The 18,956-nt window shown below is 39.4% G+C and overlaps 1 protein-coding gene across 1 annotated transcript; it reads left to right on the top strand.

Annotated features, from left to right (window-relative positions):
• The first annotated feature begins 7,733 nt into the window (after positions 1-7,733).
• LOC131203296 (radial spoke head protein 6 homolog A-like) lies at positions 7,734-18,581 on the top strand. The gene is made up of 6 exons (XM_058193346.1): positions 7,734-8,381; positions 9,959-10,196; positions 13,102-13,860; positions 15,616-15,754; positions 16,284-16,401; positions 18,189-18,581. Exons 1-6 carry the CDS (start codon positions 7,813-7,815, stop codon positions 18,418-18,420), a joined length of 2,055 nt encoding a protein of 684 aa, XP_058049329.1. The 5' UTR covers positions 7,734-7,812; the 3' UTR covers positions 18,421-18,581.
• The last annotated feature ends 375 nt before the right edge of the window (positions 18,582-18,956 follow it).

Below are 18,956 nucleotides of genomic sequence, written 5' to 3'. Positions count from 1 at the left end.
CCAAACTACACACCAGACGGGTACAAAGGGGTACAGGGTAAAACAAGAGGGCCGGTTTAGCTCTGCCTGGTAAGGCCTGTTATTAAGAACACAAAGCCTGCAATTACTGCAGGTTCGAGCCCGGCCCAAGGTTGACTCAGCCTTCCATCCTTTATAAGGTAGGTAAAATGAGGACCCAGATTGTTGGGGGGGCAATAAGTTGACTTTGTAAATATATACAAATAGAATGAGACTATTGCCCTATACATTGTAAGCCGCCCTGAGTCTTCGGAGAAGGGCGGGGTATAAATGTAAACAAAAAAAAAAAAAAAAAAAGAGGGATGGCAGTAGGCGACCTAGTGTGGGCACACAACTACAGCGAGGGTCCGACCTGGGTAACATGAAAAATCCTAGAGATAACAGGACCAAAATCATATTTAGTAGAGATAGAGGATGGCCGGGTATGGAAGCGCCACATAGACCAGATAAGAAAACGCATAACCGGTAAATCAGAAACAGACGAAACAGGCCCTGACTACCCAACGAATGAATCCATAGCTGACTCAAACCCGGGGCAAACGCGGGACTTATCTGAGTTCCAGGAGGTCCAGCGACGCCAACCGGTTCCTTCGGAAAACAACAGGGACGACTCTGCAAATAATCCAGGGCCGGATGGCCTAGAGGAGGAGCTGAGAGGAACAAACAGTCCCTCTGGTCAGCTCGACTCACTCCCAGAGAATGAATTGCGCAGGTCCGAAAGAGTCAGGAGACGCCCAGTCTACTTGCGTGATTACGTTGAAAAATAAGATGTTAATTTTATGTAAATAGTGGTAAAGTGTTTTCTGGGAGGGAAGGAGTGTAATGTATCTTTAAAAGTTTTGGCGGGAAAATAGCACGTTGCTGATTGGTTGAAGCCTCCGGCTAAACTGTATATAAAGAGAGGTTTTTCCCAGCACTGGCTGCTGGGTTCACCATATAGTAAAGAGCTGTTGTCACTATCCTGGTCTCCTGCCTCGTTATTGCCCGAATCTAACATATACTGCCTTGGGATCTCAGAAAAAGACATTAATTATATAATTAAATATAATGACTTTTTTTAAAAAATAATAATTTCTACCCAGTCGTATCTAGCCACAATTGACTAAAATAACTTCTGCATAATTCTATATAGGACAAATCAATATGAAATTCTTTTCTATTGAAATTCAAATAAAATTTGTGTCTATAATTCTGGAACTCTATTCCATAACTTCATTTCATAAAAATGAGACTATGGCCATAGCAAGGTTGACCTTGCCTAGAGATATCAGTCCCATTAGGTAGACAGACCAGGAAATTAACTCCATGGAAAGACTAGAACTATATTTTATTGAGATTGCCTATAAGAATCTTTCAAGTCTGATTGTGCCCTACCTCTGTCCTTCTCATATTCCAGTGAAAAAGGGCCTCTGTGGCTCAGACTGGTAAGACAGTCTGTTATTAACAGCAGCTGCTTGCAATTACTGCAGGTTCAAGCCCCACCAGGCCCAAGGTTGACTCAGCCTTCCATCCTTTATAAGGTAGGTAAAATGAGGACCCAGATTGTTGGGGGCAATAAGTTGACTTTGTATATAATATACAAATGGATGAAGACTATTGCTTGACATAGTGTAAGCCGCATAAATAAATAAATGCAAATAAAAAAATAAAAATAAAAAAAAGGTCACCTGCCTGAGCCACTTCCAAATAACCCTTTGAGGTAGACCAAAGTAGGAAACCAAAGTTATGAACACTAATACTACTTTTTATTATAACTTACAGTAATAGAATATTGCAGGTCTAGAAGTGACTCCTCTCTGCCTTAACCTACAATACAACTGATGACGTCCTGTTTTTCGTCTTGCTCCTGTTCCTCAAGGTTATTCTCTCAGTCCATTGCACTATTGTTTTCCATGTTTCAAGAATATTTCAGCCCCTTTTGCTGATCCTTGCATGGTCTGTCAAGGAAATCTTACTCTCAACAGACGTGATTTCTTTACTGCGCAAATAATTTTGAATATAAATAGTATGCCCTTTATTTTATTTATTTATTTATCCAATTTTAGAGGCCGCCTGATTCCTTAATAATTCTAAATGTCACAAGAGTGGGAGCTACACAAATCTCTGGGGGGACATCGTTTCAGAAGGCAGGCATGGCAATAGAAAAGGCATGCTTCCCATTCCACCAAGATGACATTGACAGACAGGGGTGCACTCTTCTTCCCGATTGTATCAAAAACAAATGGAAATAAGCAGTCTGTCAGATGGCCAGACTCCATGAGTTGAAGGGTTTTAAAGATAAAGGTAATAATCTTCTCATTTTCAATTCCTTCAGGCTTCCTTCAAATGAATTACCTTCTTTTACCTTAAGCAACCTTCTTCCTGTTCTCTGAATCTTATTCTCCTTTTTTTTTTTGAACCTTAAGAAGACAATGTGTGAAAAAGAGAGCTTACCAGAAAAGGGAAATATTTTTCTAATAGTTTTAAACATTGCTAGATTCCAGCTGTCTGATGAAATGGAAACGGACCTAGCCTAGGGTGTTAGTGATATGATCCCGTCCTAATAAGGATTTGGGCTTAATGTACTTAATACACTTTTAGAGATGCTGAATAAAACCCGAATGGATGAAGACAGATGATGTAAGCTAAGATTAGTTGTGGCATCTTTTAAGTCTATAGGTATATATTTTTTTCAATTAATGGCATAAATGTTGAAAGGGTAGCTTTATTAACACCTACTTCTATCTTGATCTACAATCAGAACCCCAACTCAAAGTGCCCTATTGTTTTCATCAAGTGGGTCAGAATTTGATTTGTGCTTAATTCTCCAGTTAAGCTCATTAGGAAATCATGTTTTAATTTCTTTAGACAAAATTGGTAGTATTTTTAAAGAGCTTTCTGTTCTGAAATATTAATGTTATTGGGCTAGAAGCAACCTCCCTCCTTTTGATAATTTAGAAGGGCTCAGAATATATTTATTTTCCCCAGGCCTTTTAATGCCACAATTTTAGTATTTGTGTTTAATATCCATTCTCATTATTTCTCTTATTTTACATTCCATTGAAATCAGTGATATTTTATTACATCTTATAAATCGCCAAAAGTTGTTAAAGGAATCAGATTTTCTAAACATATAATGCTGATGAGATGCAAATCTATGCACCTAAAAATGCATTAAAAAGTAGACAGTTAGCTGGTGCATAATCTCTTTTAGTATCCCAAATTGATGGTGAAGTTTCTATCTTCTCTCCTCCCCTCAGAATCAATCCAGATTCTATTCTAAATGTGCTCTTTTGTTCTAAGCAGCAGCTGTGCTGACTATCAGCCCCCCTGGAGAAGAATGGCTTCCTCCCTTAGTCCTAATAGCATTTCCACATGGGGAAGGGACTTTGAGTGGCTGCATTAGTTTTTTCTATTTTCAGCTGCACCACAGTTGCCATTTAATTTCATCAGCTATTGCAAGGTGTGTATGTGTAAGACTGAGCCTGCATCACACACGACTATTCTTAAAATAGGTAAGTTATGGATCTTAGCAATTCATTTTCATTAAAGCTTAAGTTTCTAATTGCATTTAAGATTCTAATTGCATTTTTGATAAAGAGCCAATGTGGTGCAGTGGTTAGAGTGCAGTACTGCAGGCTACTTCATCTGACTGCTAGCTGCAGTTCAGCAGTTCAAATCTGGTTCAAGGTTGACTCAGGCTTCCATCCTTCCGAGATGGGTAAAATGAGGACCCAGATTGTTGGGGGCAAGAGGCTGACTCTGTAAACTGCTTAGAGAGGGCTGCAAAAGCTCTGTGAAGCAGTGTATAAGTCTAAATGCTATTTCTATTTTAAGTGTCTCTTTTTTTTAGCAAATAGACAATGTTTCTACAGCAACAGTAGCTCTAAGTTTTTTTTTCTATGATCTCGGGAACATAACTGACGTAATTGTTTCCCTTCATGGAAAGTGCAGAATAGATGAAAACTAATACAAGTCTTATTATTAAAACAAAAAACAAAACTGCCTTGTATATCCTTCTCCCTTTGTGCTACTCCCATGAGGCCCAAAACTGAAGCTTTAGCCTCCAGAAAGTTGTCACTTCTACTCTGGAATAATTGTCAGTTTTGGAAGACAGTTTTCTTTTTTGCTTCTTAACTGCCACATATTTTAGCTGGGGAAGTTGGGAAGAGGTTGTTGTTGGAGTGGTAGAAAGTTAGTTGTAACAACATTCTGTATTCAAGGACTTTTGCCTGCGTCTGATGGAGACTGTCTGAAGATTGTATCCAGTTGAGTGTGAAGGGTTGATTGGACAATGTGATGAGCTTGTGGATGTGGGGCAGGGCTGTGAACTGTCAGCTGGGTGTGGAAAACCTGGAAGCTTTCAGATTTGGGTTTCTCAGGTGTGCCAACATGACATCTCCAATAAATTGGAACTTTGAGGAACCTCAAGCCTCAGAGCTTTATTTCGTTGGGGGTGTTCCTTGGAACTCTGACAATAATATTTGCATGTCTCTAGCCCAAGTTATTTTTTAATTTATCAAATTTTTTTTATTTTCCCACAAATGTTAAGCATTTCAGCACTTAATTAGGACTATCTTACAAAATAAGAAAAATAAACTTTGCTTTTGTTTTTTAAAAATGTCCAAAGCTTTCCAACCTATACCATGTTCTTCAGCAATTATAAATATTCAACCAGGAAGAACCCAAATCGAATGGATTGATGTCCATTCTAAATATCTTAATTCAGTTTCTTGAGAGACTAATTTGTGGTTTTCGCAAGCTGGGATGAAGCATGAACAAATCAAAGAAAACTGAAATCTAGGCATACTATGCAAAAAAGAGATTTTATTCTCAAAAACAAAAGCTCTGCTTTCAAGGATAGACTATGGACTGCACGGACTTGATTTTATAGGGGGACTGGTCCTTTGTGTAAACTTGGGGTACGGTTTGTGTACATGTTGGTCTCAACGTGCTGTCAAACTCATGCAGGGGTTTGCCATACCTGGGGTGGGGGGGCAGCAGTGGCAGCGAGAATGACGGCAGGGTTCCCGGCCACCAAACAGCTGACTGGCAGTGCATGCTTCAGTGTTTCTCCAGTGATGGCTGAAGGCAATGGTGGTGCTTCCCCTGCGTTTCTGACCACCCAGACCAGCTGATTGGCAGCGGGCTGGGAGGTCATGATCCGACTGCCAAACTACTGACTGGCAGCGGCCGCAGCAGCAGAAGCTCAATCAAACAGAGCTACATCGTGGGACTGCAAGCTGACTGGGCTTTCCAGTCAATTACCGAATGGCAGTTGAGTGGCTGGAGGCATTTTCAGGCGGAAAGAGAGTGTGGACCCAACCAAATAAGATACTGGGAGGCAGAAGCTCCCAGCACTGACTTTGCAATGAACTTTCAAACAAAGGATTCAATGAGTGCTGAGGCTCTGGCCTAAGTAAACCTGGTTTCTATTTAACAATTCCTGAGCAATTGAGCTTCTGTTTTGGCCAGATCCTAAGCTTGGACCATTGAGACATGTCCTTCCTATGTAGTTCAGGATGCCGCTGCTTTGAGCTCTGATCCTGTGTGAAATGAGGAAAAGGTAGGAACTTTGCCCTCAAATATGCAGTCTCCATCTTTGAATGTCTATGGAGATTCTCAGTCCTCCAGGTCATGGTTGTCCCAAAGGTGCTTTTTCAAGAGGCAACTGGACTTTCTGGTTTTACTCTGAAGATTTCACTTCTCATCCAAGAAGCTTCTTCAGCTCTGACTGGATGGTGGCAAATCGAAGGATACCCCTTGCAGCTGTCTGTATTTCTATAACAAAACACACTATTTTCACTTTAAAGCTATCCTGCCACATTCAACATTTTGTCCATGGGAGCAGTTACATTATTTTGTTATTTGTTTGAATTTCATACCAGAAAACATCATTGGAATACAGCTGCCATCTGCTGGACACACAACTTGCTATATTTTTCTATCAGCTTCTGAGAATGTTTTGAAATCAGACTGGTGGCCACTTCAACTATATATTATGCCAACCTATCTTCATGTACATTGTCCTCCTTGAACTTGGAGTGCATTAGTTTCCTGCCAAATGTTTAGACTATCACCATTGGTCTTAGTTGTAGAACAGGGGTGTCCAATCTTGGCAGCTTTAAGACTTGTGGACTTTAATTCCCAGAATTGTCTAGCCAGCATGGGAGTTCTGGGAGTTGAAGTCAACAAGTCTTACAGCTGTCAAGACTGGGCACCCCTGTTGTAGAATATCTCCTCCCTGCTCTGCACTTTCAAGCAAAAGAGGAAATACCATTTCCTTTATAAATTAAAAGTACTGTGTTATAGTAGAAAATAGTTTTGTCTTTTCTAATATACTTACATCTGGCAGGTAACTTAACACATCATTTTAATAAAAATTCTCTTTAAGTTCAGAGCATAATATAAATTTCAGTCCATTTAGCCAGGTGTTTGTTCCATTTGCATATTGTAAGCAAAGTTTTGGGCCCTTTTATCATAAATTATTCTACTTGGTTTTCTCTCTCGTATGTCAATGAAGATTGTGCATTTTAGCAATAACAGGACTCATCATTAGCGTACCCGTAGTGCCTAATTCAGTATCTTCATTGGATTCATAGTTAACTGGAAACTCCTTGCAGAGTTTTTGCATGAAATGGGAAAAATGCATTTGTAACTGATGGCTTTGATTATTAAAAATGGACAATAGAAAACAGTGAGAGGTTCTTTTTGTAACCAGAGTCTAAGACAGGAGTGTCCTAACTTGGCAACTTTAAGACTTGTGGACGTCAACTTCCAGAATTCCTCAGCCAACAAAGCAAAGCTGGCTGAGGAATTCTGGGAGTTGAAGTCCACAAGTCTTAAAATTGCCAAGTTTGGACACCCCTGGTCTAAGAGATAATTTTGTTATATTTGCTGCAGAAGAAATCAGAAGTGTCTTTCTATCTTTTTATCGTTTCCCTCTGCACTGTTTAAATTTTCCCTTCTTTCTCTCTTTGTTATATTTTATATTAGTGTTGTTTTTATGTTTTCTTTAAAACATATATTTAAAAAAAAGACAGTGATGCCCAGTCAACAAAGCAAACTGGCTTATCCAGGCCACCACCCATGTCTGTCACCCTGAGTCTCATGGGGAGAGGTGGGGGTGACAGGCAATGGACCCTGCTCACAAAACAAACTTGACAATCACGGGGGATCAACTCGGTCTGACTTCAAGTTCACACCTTGGATAAGCCCAGCAAGTGAATTTCAGCACAGTGGGTGAACAACACCTGGCAAGGCCTGCTTAACAGTTGTTCATACCGTATGACTATCATTAAGTGTTGTATCATTGAGTGTTAAATTTACACCCTATGACTATCATTAAGTGTTGTGTTGTACCTTGATGAAGACATCTTTTCTTTTATGTACTGAGAGCCTATGCACCAAGACAAATTCCTTGTGTGTCCAATCACACTTGGCCAATAAAAAATTCTATTCTATTCTATTCTATTCTATTCTATTCTATTCTATTCTATTCTATTTATTTATTTATTTATTTATTGCAGTCCCTGCTTCCCGTTAGTTCACACCTTAAACTCTGGTGTGTCCAATCACACTTGGCCAATAAAAAAAATCTATTCCATTCTATTCGAACAGTTTCCCGATGCTGCCACTGGCGGCGCCCTTCTGTTCGCCTCCTCCGTTAGGAGCGTCGCAGCCAATCCGCTTTCCCTAGCAACGGTGCCCGGTTGACCTTAGCAACGCTTCTGCAAAGCAACTGCAAAAAGCGACGCGTTCCTGCAAAGGCGAAGCGGCGGCGGCGGCAAATCCCTCGCTCGCCCGCTTTGCCAAATGGCAGAACCCCCCGAAGGGCAGCTGGAGCCCCAAGATCAAACGGCCGGAGACTCCAACGTGCCCGATGCCGACGGGGTCCCGGAAGAGAGTCAGCCGACGGGCCCGGGCTCGGGTCTCATTCAGCCCCAGCGAAGCGTCGCCTACCAGCCCGTGGAGCCTCGGCTGAGCGTCTACGACCAGCAGGAAGGCCGGGGCAACATCTACCAGCCCCAGCAAGCCAGAGGCGCCCTCTTTCAATCGAGGGGCGCCACGCCGGATTCGAGGGGCGGCGTGTCTTGGCAGCAGCAGCCGACGGGGAGAACGAACGTTCAACAGCCTCCCAGCTTCACCGGCTACATGGATCAGAGGCCAGGGAACGCTTTCCAAGCCTCCACATCCAGGAGCAGCCAGATCCTGCAATCAGACAGTCACGGCCCATATCAGCCCCATGAACCCGGCTTCCCGTCTCAGATGGGGATGATGAATTTATACGAAGATCAAATCCCAGATCCGGGTCCTCGGACGCTGGCGATAAAGAACGCAAAAGCCTACATGTTGCGAACGAGCGTCAAAACGGGAGTCAGCTTGTGAGTAGCAGAGGAGTGGGAAATTTCCCAAAAGGCCTTCCTCGGCCAGGTTCGCGGGGTGTAAAAAAAAAAGAAAAAAAGAAAAATTGCAGGCGGTGTTGGGTTCACCTACCATGCTCCGTTTAACTTTTTTATGGTTGTGGGAAGCCAACCACTGTGAGTTTTCAAGCAACAGCAGTAACCAGAGTTTAACGTATGAACTAACGGGAAGCAGGGACTGCAAAAAAGAAAAAGAAAGGAATAGAATAGAATAGAATAGAATAGAATAGAATAGAATAGAATAGAATAGAATAGAATAGAATAGAATAGAATATTGACCAAGTGTGATTGGACACACAAGGAATTTGTCTTGGTGCATAAGCTCTCAGTGTACGTAAAAGAAAAGATACCTTCATCAAGGTACAACACTTACAATATTTAATGATAGTCACAGGGTACAAATTTAACACTTAATGATACAACACTTAATGTTGTAAGTGTTGTACCTTGATGAAAGTATCTTCTTTCTTTTATTTGTACAAATAAGCAATCAGGAAACAATCTATATAAATCGTAAGGATACAAGCAACAAAGTTAGTCATACAGTCATAAGAAAGAAATTTAGAGTTACGTGCTGCAGAAGCCTGATAGTGCACTAGATGGCAGCAAAGAGATAGAAGGAAACCAGTCTTTTAGGTCAAGACCCTGATATTTGCAACTGAGATCTAATAAATTTGCAAAATCAGTGTAACTCCAAAAGTTACAGGAGTTGATCTCGTTTATCTCCAAGCCCTTTGTTTAAAAATATTACTCCCTTCCAGCTTTAAAGATTATAAAGTACTGAGCTTTTGAATACTTCCAAGCTGAATAATAGTTTTCAGAGTTGCCATTGGATTATTTGCTTGATTAAAACCTGAGTTGTGTGGCCTGTTTTAAAAATGAATACATTTCATAAGTCTACTATACCTGGGTGGCAAATATTTGCATCACTGCTAAATGACAGCAAAGAACTTTCAGTATTCTTTTACTGATATCTAGATTTTTTTAAAACCCTAAATTTATTATGGCACACTTGAGGATTATGCCAAAACTAATTTAACCCTCTTCATTGGATGCATCAACTATTACCTTAAGAACTGGATTACAGACCATAAAGGCTTGTATCACTATTTATTTACAATTACACATATATTCTGTATTTTGTAAAGGAGCTCACACTATACATAATGCTCCCACTTTTTGTTCTCCTTTTGAGATTGGTTGGGCTGGGAACAGAGTTTCTGTCCAAAAGCCACCCTATGCTTCTGTGATGGAGGATGAACTAAAAGCTGGTTCTCCGTGGCAAAGACACTGAGCTTGTCGATCAGAAAGGTCGGCAGTTCAGCAGTTCGAATCCCTAGTACAGGTCTCCTACATGAGCAGGGGGTTGACTAGATGACCTCCAAGGTCCCTTCCAACTCTGTTACTGTTATATACAAGTTGTCATAGGTCTTGACAAATGGTTGGTTTTAAAACTAATGAAGTAGCATGGGAAAGAAATGTGCCAGTGATTGGTGGTCCTAGTTGGTCAATAGCAATTCTTTTTCATAATTACACAGATATGACCATCTTTCTGACATGCTGGCAAAGATTCTGGAAGAGCGGCCTGAAAATCCAGCAGATATAATTGAGAACATCAGTAAGGATATAAAGTGTGCTCGATTCCAAAAGAAATTGGACACCCTCCGAGATGAATTTGAAAAACATCCAACATTTGAATTGGCTGAAATGTACAAAACTCTCTTCCAAAGGGCAGGTGGTGGAGATGGTGCAGATCAAGAACCAGAAGAGGAGTTGGTGAGTCAGTCCAATAAAATAGATCTTCACTTACAACCACAATTGAGCTCAAAATTTATATTGCTAAATACAACATTTGAGAAGTGAATTTTGCCCTGTTTTATCGGCTGTGGTACATGAATAGAATAGAATAGAATAGAATAGAATAGAATAGAATAGAATAGAATAGAATAGAATAGAATAGAATAGAATAGAATAGAACAGAACAGAACAGAACAGAACAGAACAGAATAGAATAGAATTCTTTATTGGCTAAGTGTGATTGGACATACAAGGAATTTGTCTTCGGGCATATGCTCTCAGTGTACATAAAAGAAAAGATACATTCATCAAGAATCATAAGGTACCACACTTAATGATAGTCATAGGGAACAAATAAGCAATCATATCATATTAGGAAACAGTCAATATAAATCATAAAGATACCAGCAATAAGGTTACAGTCATACTGTCATAAGTGGGAGGAGATGGGTGATAGAAACGATGAGAAGATTAATAGTAATGCAGACTTAATAACTAGTTTGACAGTGTTGAGGGGATTATTTGTTTATCAGAGTGATGGCATTTGGAGAAAAACTGTTCTTATGTCTAGTTGTTCTGGTGTGCAATGCTCTATAGTGTTGTTTTGAGGGTAGGAGTTGAAACAGTTTATGTCCAGGATGCAAGGGGTCTGTAAATATTTTCACTTGTACAGTATACAGGTCCTCAATGGAAGGCAGGTTGGTAGTAATTGTTTTTTCTTCAGTTCTAATTATCCTCTGAAGTCTGTGTCTGTCTTGTTGGGTTGCAGAACCAAATCAGACAGTTATAGAGATGCAGATGACAGACTCAATAATTCCTCTGTAGAACTGTATCAGCAGCTCCTTGGGCAGTTTGAGCTTTCTGAGTTGGTGCAGAAAGAACATTCTTTGTTGGCCTTTTTTGATGACATTTTTGATGTTAAGTGTCCATTCTAGGTCTTGAGATATGGTAGAACCTAGAAATTTGAAGGTCTCTACTGTTGATACTGTGTTGTCTAGTATTGTAAGAGGTGGTATTATGGGAGGGTTTCTCCTAAAGTCCACCACCATTTCAGGTCCAGATTGTTCTGATCGCACCATGAGGCTGGTTATTCAACCTCCCATCTGTATGCGGATTCATCATTGTCTCGAATGAGACCAATCACTGTTGTGTCAACTGCGAACTTCAGTAGTTTAACAGATGGATCATTTGAAATGCAGTCATTAGTATATAGAGAGAAGTGGAGAGAGCACACAGCCTTGGGGGGGCCCTGTGCTAATCGTATAGGTATCTGATGTGATTCTGCTTAGCTTCACCAGCTGCTTCCTGTCTGTTAGGAAGCATATGATCCACTTACAAGTGTGTTCAGGTACCGTTAGCTGGTTTAACTTAGTTAGAATAATGTCTGGAATGATGGTTTTGAATGCTGAACTAAAGTCTACAAAGAAGACCCTTGCGTAGGTCTTTGGAGATTCAAGATGTTGTAGGATGTAGTGCAGAGCTATATTAACAACATCATCTGTTGATCTATATGCTCAGTATGCAAACTAAAGGGGTCGAACAGCAGATCCGTGATGGTTTACAAGTGGGACAGCTCTAGTCTTTCAAAGATTTTCATAACTAGAGATGTTAGAGCAACTGGTCTGTAATCGTTCAATTCCTTATGGTGGGCTTCTTCGGCACTGGGATGATAGTAGAGCGTTTGAAGCAAGAAGGAAAATAGCACATCTCTAGCAATTTATTTAAGATACAGGTGAAGATGGGGGCCAATGCTACAGGGTTGTAGAAAGGAAATAGATAAATAGACAAGAGAAACCTTTTACAGATCTTCCTCGATTTACAAACACAATTGAGTCCAAAATTTCCAATTTTTAAGTGAGACATTTGTTAAGTGAGTTTTGCCCCATTTTACGATCTTTCTTGCCGCAGTTGTTAAGTAAATCACTGGAGTTTTTAAATTAATAACACATTAATAAAGAGAACCTGACTTCCCCATTGACTTTATCAGAGGATTGCAGAAGATGGTCACATGACCCCAAGACAGTGCAACCCTCATAAATATGAACCAGTTGCCAAGCATCCAAATTTTGATCATGTGGTTAAAGGGATGCTACAATGGTCATAAGTGTGAAAAATAGTCATAAGTCACTTTTTACAGTGCTGTTATAACTTCAAACTGTCACTAAAGGAACAATCTTAGGTCAAACACTACTTGTATCAATATATCTCAAGGCTTCACAGATACATTACATAAATTATTAGGGATGGCGATAAATGTGGGAATTTCTGCATAATTTTCAGCAATCATTTGATAGGATTTGCAACATGGATTGATCATAAGCAGTGGTGAAATGTTACCGGTTCACACAGATGAACCGGTAGCAGCGCCGGCACATCGTTCAGCGAACCAGTAGCGGCAGCAGCATGAGGTCCCGTCCACCCACCCAGACATCATTACTTCCTGTTTTTAATCAGGAAGTAACCCGTTTTTGCCCCTCTGTGCATGCGCAGAAGGCTTTGTGTATGCACAGAGGGTCCAAAATTGCATGTGATGCACACACGAGCGGAGCAAGCGCACAGTGCGCACACTTCCAAACCAGTAGGGAAGGTAAGTAGATTTCACCCCTGATCATAAGTTTTATAAACTATTTGGTATGTTTGTACTTTGCTGGTCAGCTTGATCAAAAGCAGATTATCTGCTACTCCAATTAATGCAATAAAATATTCAGGTGGACATTATGTGGGAGGAAAATTTCAAGACTATGTATTACTTGTGAATGAATCTTGTTAAATTCAGTGTTAAATTATAAACATGTTTAAGATTGCTCCAGTAAGAATAAATGCATATATATAGTGAAAGACTATTCCATCATTATGCTTCCTAACTGAAGGTTTTTCTCTTTAGCCAGAAACTCCTCTACCCAATGTCATGGAGACAGCCTACTATTTTGAACAGGCTGGAATTGGTGTGAGCTCAGAAGAATACTATCACATATTCCTTGCTCTCAAACAACTGGTTGCCACTCATCCAATCCAGACATGTCGTTTCTGGGGCAAAATCTTAGGTATTGAAGCCAACTATATTATAGCTGAAGTTGAATTCCGTGAAGGAGAAGAAGAGGAAGAAGCAGAGGAAGAAGAAACTGCCGAGGAAGGTCTAAAAGAGGGAATTGAGGCCAGGGATGAAGATGAAGATGAAGAAGAAGAAAAAGATGAACCACCAAAACCCAACTACAAGCCACCACCCGTAATACCAAAAGAAGATTATCGGACCGGTGCTAATAAATACACTTACTTTGTTTGCAATGAACCAGGCAAACCTTGGGTGAAATTACCCCAGGTGACCCCTGCTCAGATCGTGAATGCCAGGAAAATTAAGAAGTTCTTAGTGGGAAAGTTAGATGCTGCCATCGTGTGCTATCCACCTTTCCCAGGCAATGAGGCTAATTATCTCAGGGCCCAGATCGCCCGTATTTCAGCAGCAACACAGGTCAGTCCACTCGGGTTTTATCAGTTTGGAGAAGAAGAAGGAGATGAAGAAGAGGAAGGCGGAGCTGGAAGAGACAGTTATGAAGAAAATCCTGACTTTGAACCCATTCCTGTGCCAGAATTGTTGGATACCCTTTCGAACTGGGTGCATCATGTACAGAATATTTTAAAACAGGTACGCTTAGCAAAATCTGCGCTTGTTGGTAAGTGGTGTCAAACAACACTACAGAACCCCACTACAGCTTTAGTGCCTATCAGTTACAACTCTAGTAATTTTTATTTTCTTAACACATTCCAAGAAAAAAAACCCTCCTTCCATAATTTTTTTCCATGATTGAAATTAATGAATAAGGAAGGGTTATTGGTGGTGGCCCGTCTGATAATATAAGTGCTTTACATGATCAATAAAAACGTAAGAAAACCAATTCAAAATAACCTATTTCTGCTTGTGTTCCCCAAGCATTCATACTAAAAAGCATCAGAAATGGTATAATGCTAGAAATAATACAATATATTTTTGTCAAAAAGCCACCAATTCCCTAATCTGCCAGTATTTATTTATTTATATATATATCCTTCTACTGATGTAATCTGCCTCTCACCTGTTACCTGAATTACATTGTTAATAATATGAAACAGGTGTAAGATTCTGATAGGGAATAAAGGACAGGACAATCAACTTTACTTTATTTAACCATGCTATGTATTTTTATTTAACCTCTGGGATTAGATATATATAGATGTTCCTGGAAATTGACTATTTTTGCTCTATCTTAAAGCAATGAAAATATTATCAGAATGATGGCAATGGGATCATAATTATACATCTGCAGGGTGGATAAAAATCAGTGATTTATTTTTTTTAAAAAAAATAGGATTTTTTAAAATTTAAATCTTAAATCGATTTAAATCAAGCTTTTTTACTAGTGATTTAAATCATGATCGTAAATTTAAATCAACTTGATTTAAATCAATTCCACCCTATATATCCGTATGATGGTTTTACATAATTATCCTTAATGTAGTTGACAAAGTATACAATTAGGTTTTTGTAGTATTCAACGCCAGGCAAGAATGTTTGGATGTGCAATATTATTTTTATCTTTTTTATATATACATGAGCAGTCCATGACTTACAAACCATAATGAAGCCCAGAACTTTCTTTACAAATCATGAGGGTCATAAATTTACATTACCAGACCTGGCTTTTTTGCAGCAATCATTAAATGAACATTATGATCATTAATCATGAATCAATGTATTCCTATCAGCGCTTTTTGCCAAAAATCAGTCGAAAAGGACAGAAATGATTTTAAAAAAGCATTATAAATCATTGTCATGTGACTGAAGTATGCTGCAACCAGCCATAATGGTGAGCCTACATACCCGAATTACGGTCAAATGACTGCATGTGTCATTTGACCTTAAAACTTTAGAACTAGTTCTTAATAGCTTGAGGGAGTGTTCGTTGTAACTTTGAAGTCATTAAGTGATCCATTATTAAGTAGGGACTACCTATATAACTCAAGGCAGTGAACATACCTTATGCTCTTGCCTCTTATTTTTCCCCAGTCGCCATCCTGTCAGGTGAAGGGGATTGAGAGGCCGCAAAGTCACCCAGCTAGCAGTAGGCACTTGACAACAAAAATGCATCCACTTTGAAATAGGAAGTGTGATTGAAGATATTTCATAAATCTCATATGCTTACCAAAACATTCCCGATTATATTTGTCATACATATATGACCAAAAAATGTTCCATGCACTCAGGTATGGCACGATTTTAAAATACCAGACAGCTCACTTAAAAAGCCTGATTGAGGAGAGCTAAGATAAGGCACTGGAGACATCCAGTGGAGAGAACTGTGGCATATATATCTGGTAACTGAAAAAAGTCATCAACTTTGCTGACTGGTTCCTTTGGGTGCAGGGGCGCTGTACCTGGGTTAATCCCTATCAAAAATCAGAGGAAGAGGAGGAAGAAGAGGATGAAGAAGAGAAACAAGAAGAGCCTGAAGAGTTACAGGAAACAGGACCTCCTCTTCTCACACCACTTTCTGAAGATGCAGGTATTACAGCAAAAATCTCACCTGGATGATTCTCTTTTCTTCTTAAGTTCTGGGAACATGGATTGTTTGGGCAGTGAGAAAGCAGGCGATGGTCGATCACTGAGTGATTTTGTTAAATCAACTTATCACATGGTACATAATTAAACTTTTTTAATACCGTGTTTCCCTGAAAATATAAGACCCTGTCTTATATTTTTTTGAACCCCGACGGGGCTCCTCTTGCCGTCTTACTGATTTCCAGCTCTGTCTCCCTATCCCTAACCAGAGGAAATGGCAGGGACCGGCTGCGCATGCGGTTTAATATTTTCGAGGGCTTATTTTTGGGGACGGCTTATTTTTGAACATGCACTCAGAAGCCCAATTGGGTTTATTATCAGGGGAGATCTTATTTTAAGAGAAACTGGGCAGAAAGATGTATTTTTCTACACATAAAGACTATGGCTTCTGATCTTTTTCTGTAAATTTATCCTGACACCATAATTTGGTACAAAATATTTCTGATATCCCAAAACTGATTTGTCCTTAACAGATATTCAAAGTATCACCCCATGGTCTTCTGATGCTTCAACACATTTAGTTCCTCAATATGCCCTCGCTGTCCTTCAAGCTAACTTGTGGCCTGGAGCATACTCCTTTGCTGTTGGAAGGTAGGCAATAAGGATCAATGTCATGTTCTGATTATTTCCAATGATAAAATCTCTATTCTGTAATTTTCCATCTTAATCAATGGTTGGTTTACTTATTTATAGAGAAGTGACAAGACACGGTTTTTAATAGTTTCCACTAAAATCAAGCCAGTGGGGTCTATCTTTTCCACAACAAAATTTGGGATCGAGCCAGGCAGTTTGGTATCCATGAATATAATACAATGCATCCTTTAGGCCTTCCTTTTTCAAGCTGATCGGTTAGAAACAAATTAAAAAAGCGTGGGATTCACTCTCTGTCCCATCAGCAAGATAACTAGGTGGCTCAGTGGCTAAGACACTGAGCTTGTTGATCAGAAAGTTCGGCAGTTCAAATCCCTAGTACAGGTCTCCTGCGTGAGCAGCGGGTTGGACTAGATGACCTCCAAGGTCCCTTCCAACTCTGCTACTGTTAACTGATATGAACAGAATGGGATGGAATTTGCTGTGGGAATGAGAAGCCAACCTTCAAAATAGGTTGGATCCAGCCAGTGTCTACAGAAGTCCAAGAAAAAACCTCCAGTAAACCTATGGGTTAAGATAGAGAGCAAGGAAGATGACTTTTACAGAGATGCAGAAGCTGTTGCCTGTGCAAAGAGGGCTGAAACATTTCTTTAAAAGTCCACATTAACCAGATAACATTTGAAGTGACTCGGCAAACACCTTCCTAAGTCATTGAACTGTTAGGAGGTACAATACAGACATACAAAATCCTGCTATTAAGGCCAATCTCATTAAAAGTAACTTAGTCTTCCTATGGAGTGGATTTCCTGGTCTGGTATACTTAGTGGGGCCAACTCCTCCAGTCTTACCTCTTACCATCTTTTTTTCTAATCACATGACACAGAGGGCAGCACTGCCTATATTTTCCAGTACACTGACAAAGCACCCTTATGTGTAATTTGATTGATTTGTTTAGCATGTGGCATAGATGTAGCATTAGGGGTAGTCTTATTTTGTTGATATGGAACTGGAAAGGATTATAGAAGCCATGATTTCCCTACCTGTTCTTTCCAACCAAACATAATGCAGGGAACAGATGATATAAAATGATCAGAATTATTGCCTTGCGTTCACCAGCACAACCTTCTAAAAACTGAACAGAAAGTGGGACCAAATTTGGTGTGAAGCTGGCTAAAGAAAGGTTAGATTTTTTAAAAAAATGTTGTCAGACTGAATTGAGGGTGTGAAGAAAAAAATCCAGGAAAAAAAATCTTCAGTGAATCTCAATGGAAGAGACACACCTCTGTTCTAAGTCTCCCTCCTTCCTAGGCATGTGACTTAGGCTGGATGAATTAAAGCGATTGCAAAGAGTTTCCAAAGTCATTTTCTTCATATTTTCCTTCAACTTGTTCACACTAAGCCCAGACTAGATGTACACCAATAAACATGTTTTGTTGACAGCTAGTTGTGTAGGCAGGGGAATACCACTCTACGTATTTTTAAAGCTATAATCATGCATCTGTTTTCTGAGAATGGACTTCTTTGTACTGAAGAAAACTTGAATAGATGTTCTGCAGTGTATACAGAATAGACAAAGGAGAAAACCTGGTAAGATACATACAGGTGATCAGTTTTTCCCATTCTGGTGCATTCGTGGTCACATTGGCTAGAAATTCTGAGGCTTGGAAGTCCCAACTTGATTAGAAAAGAGTGATATACATTGCCAGGGGAGAGGGGGCTGGAGGAAAGAGGCATCACTAATTAGATGTCCATTTTTAATAATGTTAGTCTTCTGCTTTTTATTTTAGGAAATTTGATAACATTTATATTGGCTGGGGTCACAAATACAGTCCAGAAAATTTCAACCCTACATTGCCACCCCCAGTGCAGAGCGAATATATTATTGGACCTGAAGTCACCGAAGGACTTGATCCAACTGTGGAAGAAGAGATGGCACTCAAGGCTGCACAAGAGGAGGCACTGGAAGCAGAAGAAATGGAAGAAATGGAGGAGGAGGAAGACGAGGATGAGGATGATTAAGCTCAAAAATACTGTTATAATAGTTTTTGTTAAGGATAAAATTTTCTACAAATGTATTCTGATAAACACTGTATTGTATAATGCATTATTTGTAATACTTTTGATGACTAAATCAAAATTAAAACTAATTTTTTTAAAAAAATAAAATGCAGTTTGGAATAGCAATAAATATCAATTTTGAATTAAATTTGTTTCCAGCAGTTGTAATATATCATCAAAACAGAAGAGTAATGTTTAATAGCTTATTAACATTTATTTCAACGAACCAATTTCTTAAATATGGAACATGTGGGAATCTTAGATAACTCACAAACCTTGCTTAAAGCCAGATGCAATAAGACAAAAGTCCAATACCATAAGCCAGTTTTTCACAAATATGAAATGCCAATACATATTGTCCATATTATTCCAAAGAAAACATATTTTACACAAATCCTTGTCGCTCGTCATCTTGAACAAAAAAATCTTTGCCATTCCTTCCTTTCTTCCAAAACGCAATCAATCATATCCATATTTAATATTTTTATTAAAGTTAA

This window comes from Ahaetulla prasina, chromosome 8, assembly GCF_028640845.1.
Source record: "Ahaetulla prasina isolate Xishuangbanna chromosome 8, ASM2864084v1, whole genome shotgun sequence".
Lineage (NCBI taxonomy): Eukaryota > Metazoa > Chordata > Lepidosauria > Squamata > Colubridae > Ahaetulla > Ahaetulla prasina.
Note: the sequence above shows the minus strand (reverse complement) of the source record. Positions and strands in the feature narration are given on the sequence as shown.

Excerpts from the sequence above, each read along its gene's own strand:
- LOC131203296 (XM_058193346.1), top strand. The coding sequence starts at position 7,813 with ATGGCAGAACCCCCCGAAGGGCAGCTGGAGCCCCAAGATCAAACGGCC. Across the intron at positions 8,382-9,958 it reads GTCAAAACGGGAGTCAGCTT|ATATGACCATCTTTCTGACA; the intron begins GTGAGTAGCAGA and ends ATAATTACACAG. Across the intron at positions 15,755-16,283 it reads ACCACTTTCTGAAGATGCAG|ATATTCAAAGTATCACCCCA; the intron begins GTATTACAGCAA and ends TGTCCTTAACAG.